This window comes from Dunckerocampus dactyliophorus, chromosome 5 (assembly GCF_027744805.1).
Source record: "Dunckerocampus dactyliophorus isolate RoL2022-P2 chromosome 5, RoL_Ddac_1.1, whole genome shotgun sequence".
In the NCBI taxonomy this organism is placed as follows: Eukaryota; Metazoa; Chordata; class Actinopteri; order Syngnathiformes; family Syngnathidae; genus Dunckerocampus; species Dunckerocampus dactyliophorus.
In genome coordinates this window covers 29,218,467-29,228,138 of record NC_072823.1, presented here as the reverse complement: position 1 = coordinate 29,228,138, position 9,672 = coordinate 29,218,467, and the positions used below count along the sequence as shown (strand labels likewise).

Sequence of the window (9,672 nt, the reverse complement as noted above, 5' to 3'; positions counted from 1 at the left end):
ACATTGGAACGCAGCCTGGTGTTTCTCAACATACATTCGTAGTCTTGTTGCGTTTTCCGGTCGGCGCCTCAATTTTAAAACCAACAAGAGAACCAAACTCTACCAAAACACAAAATTGTGGTGATCATTTTCTCAGTCACTGTGAGGGCAATAAAAAGAGCAGTATTACCTTTTTACGTTACTATGTCTGCATTATTTTTTTAGTTCCGCATTGGAGTAGAAGCAGGAAGGGGAGGAGGGAGTGTTGCGTTTGAGGAAGTTGCTCAATATGGGAAAAACACAGTTTAGAAAGGCGTAAATCCTCATTCAGCTATTTGGTGTTGGTCACAGAATGTCACACAACTCGGTGACACCCTCTACCTATATTCGTAAATTAGGCTACAGTTTGCTTCATAGGTTAGCCGACTTTTTAGACCCGCACGACAGGTGGAAAGACGTCATCACATCAATCCGGAAGTCAGATGGCGACTTTAGGTACACTCAGCAGCATGTGAAGTATGTCATCAGTTCTTATTATGATCTGTTTTCCTGTGTTTATATACTGTACGTACAGCTAAAATGCCAACAACAAACAAAAGACGCACAAAATGACCAAATACTGTAAGAAGTACGGTAAAATTTGTAATAAAGATAGCATCCAAACTATATGTTTAAATGTAAACATATAGACGTTCCTTCAAGAAACGGCAACTACAGTAGCAGAACAAAACGTTTTTCAGATGTTAGATGTTCATGTGATACAGATGTTAGAACTTACATTTATCCTAACAAGATGTATAACTATTTTTGTGAAGTGAAAAATTTAACGAGTAATATTAAGTAATATTTTCTTGAGGAAAAAAAAGCCCTACCACACCTTTATTCTCAAAGTTTTATGACATTAATGTTCATATTGTATTATAGGGGTGCACGATAATTATTGGACAGATATCATGGAATTATGACATCATACTGATCACATTCAAAATAGCTCAGATAACAGGTAATTTATAACAAAGGCCTAATGAGGCCAAATTATCCGTACTGTGCAGGTGAGCAAATCAAACGCTCCTTTTTTCTCCTGTCTGTGACATTAACGGCCTATCGTAATGTCGCCTGAGCTCACTTGTAAACAAACAATCACTCTAAAGGGATAGTTTGGATTTTTTGACATGAAGGTGTATGACATCCCCATCAGCATTGTAGTCCAATAATAGCGACTTACACCCCACTTGATCTCCTAAGTCCAGTTCTGGTCAGATTTCTTGGCTTCTCAAAACAATATGCGTTCAAAAGATTACAACATTTGCAATCACAAAAATGCCTTCTCAAAAAACCAAAGCTCACAAAATGCTTGGCATTATATCTGTCTCTCGCCGTATCCCTGTGCGTTCATGTGCATGTGACGAAGATGCTCGCATCTACTTCCGCGACGGAGCTTCCCTGAGACGGCTTCTGACAGTTTGTGCAGAAATTCTTTACTTATGCAAACCGATTGTTTCAGCAGCTGTCCGAGTGGCTGGTCTCAGCCCATCTTGGAGGTGAACAGGCTGGATGTGGAGGTCCTGGGCTGGTGTGGTTACACGTGGTCTGCGGTTGCGAGGGTGGTTGGATGTACTGCCAAATTTTGTGAAAGGCCTTTGGAGACGGCTTATGGTAGAGAAATGAACATTCAGTACACGAGAAACAGCTCTGGTTGACATTCCTGCTGTCAGCATGCCAATTGCACGCTCCCTCAAATCTTGCGACATCTGTGGAATTGTGCTGTGTGATAAAACAGCACATTTCAGAGTGGCCTTTTATTGTGAGCAGTCTCAGGCACACCTGTGCACTGATCATGGTGTCTAATCAGCATCTTGATGCGGCACACCCGTGAGGTGGGATGGATTATTTTAGCAAAGGAGAAGTGCTCACTATCACAGATTTAGACAGATTTGTGAACCACATTTGAGAGAAATGGTGATATTGTGTGTGTGGAAACAGTTTTAGATCTTTGAGTTCATCTCATCAAAAATGGGAGCAAAAACAAAAGTGTTGAGTTTAGATTTTTGTTGAGTGTATATACCTGTATTTAAAAAATACAAAAAAATTACTTTGATTATATCCAAATTCTAATCAACACAACATATTTTACTTTTTTTTTTCTATTTGACCTTTTTCTTGAAAAATGACATCTTTATATTCCCACACGTTTATGACATTATCTTTGTAACATAATTGTGGTCCTTGTACTGTAAACCTGTGCCACTGTGTCTTGTAGCACGCATCCTATCGGTTGACTCTGAGCGTGTGTGTGTGTGTGTGTGTGTGTGTGTGTGTGTGTGTGTGTTTGCAGGCGGTTTGAGAGCCTGGTCAGGCAGGGGAAGAGTCCCACAGTGGAGCTGCTGCATGACTGGGGCGTGACCAACTCTACGGTGGGAGAACTTGTGGACATCCTCAAGAGCCACAAGTTACTGGCGGCCGCTAGCGTGCTCTTACCTGGTATGACTCATTACTAAATGAAAACAGCACATTTCTTAATTGGGGGATGCCATGTTGGATACGTTGTGGTCTTCTACAAATCAGACATGTGTCCTGCTTTCAGGAAAATGGAGGTTGTGAACTTGGTTATGGTGCTGATTAACTAGCATGGAAGCAGGCTGGCATGGATTATTACTGTATAGCACCTCGCTAACAGATGATTCAAAATGTCTGTCCACTCACAGCGGAAGAGGACGTTTCCATGGCGACGCCCCGGCCCTGTCCTGCAGCACAAGCGCACAGCAGCCTGCCAACGTCTCCAACCTGGAAGCTGGATGAGACGGAGAAGACAAAGTTAGCTCCTGCTGAGCTTCAACCGTGCATCCAAGTGGAGCAGAAAGAACCACACAACACACAAGGTTGTTCTTTAGGAACTTCACTTAACTCGATGCTATTTTTGTACCGTTTTTCGAGCGTCGTGTGGTGTACTGACTGTCTCTCACATCCAAAGGTGGAAAGAGTATGAAAATGACTCAAGTAAAAAGTACAATTCCTTTGGCGGCATTTTACTCAAATACAAGTACAGGTTGAAAAATATACTCAGGTCAAATGAGAAAGTAACCAATTTCAAATACACCATAAATGCTAGCAAGTGTGGTAACTGGAAGGTGAAAACCTATTTTCCACAACAAGTATGGGTGCAGCCAGGGGTGGACTTACCATTAGACAAACATAGGCTGGAACGTCTGGTAAACACTGATTTCTAATTTCTTCTTCTATTAAAGTAAATATTACTGTTTCATCTTGATTCACATGCTTAAAATTACATCAAAATGCATCATCATGATAGTTTCAACTGCTCTCCCCCTTCTCATGCAATGAACCATTCCATGATACTGCACATGTGCAGATTGATTCCGGAAAACGGGAGCAAAACAAATGTGTGGGTGCGGCTTGGAAAAATAATAATAATACAAATCATAGGACATCCCTAATAAAAATAGTTTTTATTTGGGATGTCCTATAATATCTGCCCACAGATATTATCGGCCCGATATTGGCATAAAAATGTAATATCGGTCAAGATCAGTCTCAGGTTTTTTCCCTGTAATGAAAACCAATATAGCCCTTTAAGCGGCAAAGTCGCAAAATTGCGACAAGCAACATGGCTGAATTTGCTGCTCATACTTTCCACCAGGAGATGGCAAACATCTGTAACTTCAATTTTTCAACATTTGTGGCAGTGTTTCTGTGCTAGGAGTTTAGGAGTTTATAGTCGTTGAAGCCCTGTGTGCGTGCAGCAGCGAGTCCGCTTGCCATATCAGTCCACACGCAGCACATACTTGAGCCGATGCTTTGTTAACTGTGTTGGGGTTGGCGGGACATGGTGGGTTGTCAAAACACATCCAATGGTGAGGGGGGTGGCTGGAATGTAAAAAAAAACACGTAAATAGCGGCAGGCAGAGTAACTCCTCGGTAGAAAAGTTCCTAGAGCCACGTTTTGCCATGCCTAATCGCAAGTATTTGTCAGATGTTTGCTTACGCGATAAGTACAATGTTGTTTACAGCCACGTCGAGAAGCTAAGTGCTGATGCTGTGTCCATCAGCTTCACAACACATATGTGTTAATTCCACGACTGGACATTGACAATGTCAAATATCGGCAAAAAAGCCAATATCGGACATGCTTAGTCTTTATCAAAACTAGCGTTTTCACAGTCATAATGAACGTAGACACACAACAGCCAGACGCTCTTGACAGCACCACAGCCGAGGAGAATGGAATAGTTTTCGAGATGAAGGCGAGAGTGACGCTTGTCATCACGAAGATGTGAGTATTAAAGTGGTCAACTATATTAAATGTTGCTTCATGTTGTCATCAATTACAGGTGGAGCGTAGAGATGATTCACTTGTTAGGTAATTAGCATTCTCGACACAGAGGACTTTAAGGACTTTATCTAGCTCAGGAAATAGGACAATTTTGTCATATTAACACTTGTTAGTAGATGATAAACATAAATATTTAGAAGAATTTTGTTGAATATAAACACAGCTATGTAACTAGCGACTTGGGCTGACAAATAACTGTAACAGATTTCAAAAGCAGGAAAAAAGCGGCCTAAATTACATACTCTCTATTTGTAAAAAAAAATTTAAATTAAAATAATAATAAAAAATTAAACAGTAAAACATACTGTACGTACATTACAGCCATCTAATTGATCTCATTTATTATGTATTGTGTAAAACTATGACAGGAACAACATCAAATTAAAAGCACAAAATGAATACAGAGCCACCATCCACCAGTACGAGGCTGGAGTTTGTTTTTCAGAAAGCGCATCATACAAATATACACATTCACACTCAGTAAGCTCATCAAATATTACCTTTATGCGTTCCCGCATAGTATCAGCATTTGGGAGCAAATATGACGTTAAAGAAAAAGGGTAAAAATTAGGGCTGTCGACTGATTTAAAATTGTAATCAGATTAATCACAGCTTTCAAATGAATTAATCAACATGTCACACTACGTCTGAAATATGGCCATTTTTTCTGTGTTTTATTGAAAGAAAGAAATGACAGGGCAGGACTATTTATGTTTAGTATGTATTAACAGCGCCAAATCAAGTTAAGAGATGGTACACGTCTGAAAATGTCAGATCAGCTAACACTAGTCTCTTTAATAGCACAACATTTCAATGTGTTATTTCGCGCAATGAGGAGTTGCGTTCAAAGAGGCCACGTCATATAAGTGCAGTTCACGTTTTGAGTGAATTTTCTGGGATTTCCGAGCATACTTAAATGCAGCAAATTGTTCTTCCGCATTAAGAGTTACGAAATGAGTGGTAAAAATGTCCACTGTTTTTCCTTTGCATTTCTGTTCATTTAGACCGCACATACACGCATAATAAAGACGTTGTGATGTTCGCAGTGTCCGTGAATGCATCTCATGGTCTGTCTACTTAGAGTGAGGAAGTTTTGTTGCCGTGGCTTGCCGTGACGCTTCTGCGTTAATTACGCAAAAAATAAAGTAACGTGATTAATGAAGTAAATTTGTTACCGCCGTTAACGCGCTATATTTGACGGGCCTACTAAAAATACGGTATAGAAGTCTATTTGTGTAGTGGGACAAAGTTAGAAGATGCGTTCACGGACCGTCAAACAAAGTGGGACAAATCACTGCTTGCATTAAACATGCAAAAACTGGGGGATTTTTAACTGTCTATTCTTTTTTTGAATAAAATATTTTAATCAATTAACAGCCCTAATATAAAACCATACAACCTTGTTGGAGGTTTTAAGTGTTTTAATAGCGGGCTTCTCGGCGGCATTGGTGTGCCCCATTCCGTGCAGTAATGAGCTGTCTCTTTTTATCTGTTTTTATATCTTTAGAACGCACAGAAAAGAGAAATACGTGTGTTCGTGTCTCACATAAGGATTGTGGATGATGGGCAAAATTCCAAAAAAACCCAAAAGGCTTTCACAACAGCAGCTGAGCAGCAGCATTTTAAAAAGCATGCAGAGCTAGATAAATCTGCTGGATTCTGAGCATGAAAAGTTACAACAGTTCCGGTTTTGATTTCTGCGTGAAAGTTTTCAGCAATGACAGTTTGAACTACCCTATCAGCAGGTGGAAGTAGCGAGGCCTTATTGACGTGAAAAAAAAAAACATTTCAGGTTTCGTCAGTTTCTCCTACGACGAGCTGATGAACATAACCAGAAACTTTGACGAGCGTCCCGTGTCCACCGGTGGCTGCAGACTAGGGGAGGGAGGCTTCGGGACCGTCTTCAAAGGTGTCCTGTGCGACAAAGCTGTGGCGGTGAAGAAGCTCAACCCGGTGAGTAAAGCCGCAGTTTCTATAAAGTCAAAGCCGGAGCTGGTGGAAGTGACCCACATGGCGTGTTCAGATAGACGACGTGTCGCCCGGCGAGCTGCAAATTCAGTTCAACCAGGAGGTGCAAACGCTTAAAGCGTAAGTCTTTGTATGTAAAAGTGTTTGTATGTAAAAGACGTAAGAAGAGAAGGCATGAAGCTAGAATATTTGTATTTCACCAGCTTGAAACATGACAACCTGGTGGACATGGTGGGCTACTCCTGTGATGGGCCGTACCCGTGTGTGGTCTACGCCTTTATGGCTAACGGGTCTCTGCTGGACAGGCTCGCTTGCTGGGTGAGCGGCGTCTACTCACACACATTCCATGCTATTAGCCAAACTCACCTTTTCCGTCTGTTTTGGTTGGTTCTTCCAGGAAGGAAGTCCTCCGCTGTCCTGGAAGGAGAGATGCTTGATCGCTGACGGCACCGCGAGAGGTTTGGATTATTTACACAGCAACCATCACGTCCACAGAGATGTCAAAAGGTACATCCAGTGTCCCCGTATGGACCCAAATATGAGACTGGTGTAGACGTTTATATGTGGAAACAAGCAGGTGGCGCCAAACAGTTTCTCCCCAGGCCAGTCAAGAGCTTTTCTGACTGTCACACACACGCACGCACACACACACACACACGCACACACACACACTGTAACATCTCTATCAAATAAACATGGCACAGCCACCTCAGGTTTCAGGTGCGTCTATGACAGGGGTGTCATAGTAAAAATTAAAGAATGCAACTTTACCATTTTGATATTTTCTAAATGTAGATGCTAAGAAATAAGTTAGTATTCAGTGTTCCCTCGCCATAACGAGGTTCACTTTACGCTGCCTCGCTATTACACTGATTTTTTGGTGCAATTTTTTACAGTGTCGCTTTTTTTTTTTTACAGCGTATGAACTCATTGTGTCCTGCGTCCTGATTCGCTAAGGGAGAACATGCGTTGTCTTCTGTGTCCTGATTGGGACTGTTGAGCATCAATCAGTCTCCTCCATGCTATGTGTCCTGTACAGTACAGAATGTGTTCAGCTTGCCTAATTTACACAATTGTTCGATCGCTAGCAGTGTGGCTCTTTTGTGCAAAGTTTTCTCCCCGACAAAACTCACAATGTCGACGAAACGCTCTGCACCGACAAAGGCACCTGCAGTTGCACCCAACAGGCAAAGGAAGATGCTAACCATAGCACAAAGAGTTGCAATTCTGGACATGCTAAAGGAAGGTAGAACTTACGCAGCTGTAGGGCGCCGTTATGAAATAAATGAATCTTCTGTTCGTACCATAAAGAAGGAGGAAAACAACATAAGGACGACAGCAGCAATACATTTTAACAAGGATGCAAAAACGGCTGCAACTGTCCACAATAAGAGCACGGAGAGGCCGCCTCTGCGGATACGCTGGGGCGGAGGCATAAGTGAACAAATTTAAAGCCATCACCACGCTTTCAAGGCCCTCTACAGTATATGCGCAACATATATGCTATCTTCTCATGTCTGAGAAGAGAAAAAGAGTGCGGCAGCCTTAAAACATATATAATAAATGAAAAAACATATCCTGTCAACAAAAAAACATTTGATGAACAAAAAAAACATCTATCCATCCATTTTCTATGCCGCTTGTCCGAATTAGGCTCGCAGGGGTATGCTGGAGCCTATCCCAGCTGACTTCAGGCGAGAGGTGGGGTACACCCTGGACTGGTCGCCAGCCAAATGCAGGGCACATACATACACAAACAATCATTACAAAAAACATTTTTAAAAAATCTACTTCTACTACACGGATTTCACTTAACACTGGTATTTTTTGGAACCTAAACCCCCCGCGTTAAACGAGGGAATACTGTATATATACAGTATACTGCTTACAAAAAGTTCAAGGGATATGCACAACTGAACAGCAAGAGAACAGCAAGTTGTACGTATTGAAGCACTGAACATGGTGGGCATGTGCATGCTTCAACTGTAAAGTTCACCTGTAAAGGTTATACACTCGTACATTTTAGCTTCATCCTGCAATATGTCCAACCTCTTGTGAGTTTTATATTGCAAGAAAAAACTGCATCTCAGCTTTATGATACTGCAAGATATATTGCAGTTTACCAGTTGTTGAAAATATAATAAAAGAAAAGGCCATACTTTTAAAATGTAGAAGGTTATTCAGTTAGCAGCTGTCCTTCTCAGCACAATATGGATAAAGTGAACGTGCATGTGCCATGGATATGTGTTGATGTGTGATCAAGCTAGCTATTTCCAGTCTTTTTACATGAGCATGGACTCGACCTCCTCTCACTCTTGGAAACATCTTCCCCTTCCAAAACGTACGAGTCAGCTGTTTAAGCATCACTAACCTCAGTGGTCGTCTTTCGTCTTGTTGCAGTGCAAATATCCTGCTTGATGAAAACCTGGTGGCCAAAATATCAGACTTCGGACTGACGAGAGCCTCGGCTAAGCGGACGGCAACGACGGTGATGACAGAGAGGATTGTGGGCACCTGCGCGTACATGGCCCCCGAGGCACTGAGGGGGGAAATCACACCAAAATCTGACGTCTTCAGCTTCGGAGTGGTAGGCTGCTGTACTGATACGCAGGTCTAAACAAAAGAAAACAGAGAATAATAATGTCAGCAATGGATCAACTCAGTCCACATGTCAGTTTCTGTTATAGTTTGGCGTCCCTCAGGGTTCTGTCCTGGAGCCCATCTTAGTGTCATTGTGCAAGCTGCTGTCCTTGTACTAGAACTTTTTCCAGTGGGGGCCATACACTGAATAATTAAAGGATGCAGCTTTGGCACTTTTCATATTTTCTTAGTTATTAGTATATAGTATTTATTAGTATACACGTTAATAAATACTTCAACTTTCTTCTTAAATAATATTTGACAATTTTCTTTTTATGACTTTATTCTCATAGTATTTTGATGTTATTCCTATAGTATGACTTTTTGCCTAATCTCATTTTCCAAAAATGACACTTTTATTTTGTTTATCTTCTGTTGTTTAAACTTGCGTCAAGTTTTGTTATACTTGTCCCCTCTTTGGGGGTTCTTTTTGTACCTATTTTTGTGTGTTTGTCTCTGCATCATAAACTGTTTTATTTTGTCTTTTTATTTTGTTTCACCTAATATTACAAACTTAAAAAAAATGAACACATTTTTCTTTAATATTTCAAACCTATGCTAGAAAATGCCATTATTTTTCCACATAAAATTACGAGTTACCTCATAAGATTGTAACTTTTTTGTCATACACCGGCAAAATAGAGTTTGGAAGCCCACGATGCAGAGACAAACACACAAAAATAGGTACAAAAATAACCTCCGAAGAGGTGAAAAGTATAACAAAACTAGACGCA

General features: G+C 41.0%; 1 protein-coding gene across 3 annotated transcripts in view; it reads left to right on the top strand.

The window, feature by feature from the left end:
* The first annotated feature begins 228 nt into the window (after window positions 1-228).
* Window positions 229-9,672, top strand: part of irak4 (interleukin-1 receptor-associated kinase 4) — a 15,829-nt gene continuing 6,385 nt past the window's right edge. For 2 of the 3 annotated variants that reach the window (XM_054776234.1, XM_054776233.1), the window contains exons 1-8: window positions 229-495; window positions 2,315-2,460; window positions 2,685-2,858; window positions 6,123-6,283; window positions 6,354-6,418; window positions 6,502-6,616; window positions 6,696-6,805; window positions 8,699-8,885. In XM_054776234.1, the coding sequence (XP_054632209.1) occupies window positions 332-495; window positions 2,315-2,460; window positions 2,685-2,858; window positions 6,123-6,283; window positions 6,354-6,418; window positions 6,502-6,616; window positions 6,696-6,805; window positions 8,699-8,885 (1,122 nt within the window). In that variant the 5' untranslated portion in view covers window positions 229-331. The remainder of the gene's footprint in view (window positions 496-2,314; window positions 2,461-2,684; window positions 2,859-6,122; window positions 6,284-6,353; window positions 6,419-6,501; window positions 6,617-6,695; window positions 6,806-8,698; window positions 8,886-9,672) is intronic. The other variant, XM_054776235.1, reaches the window with a different exon arrangement.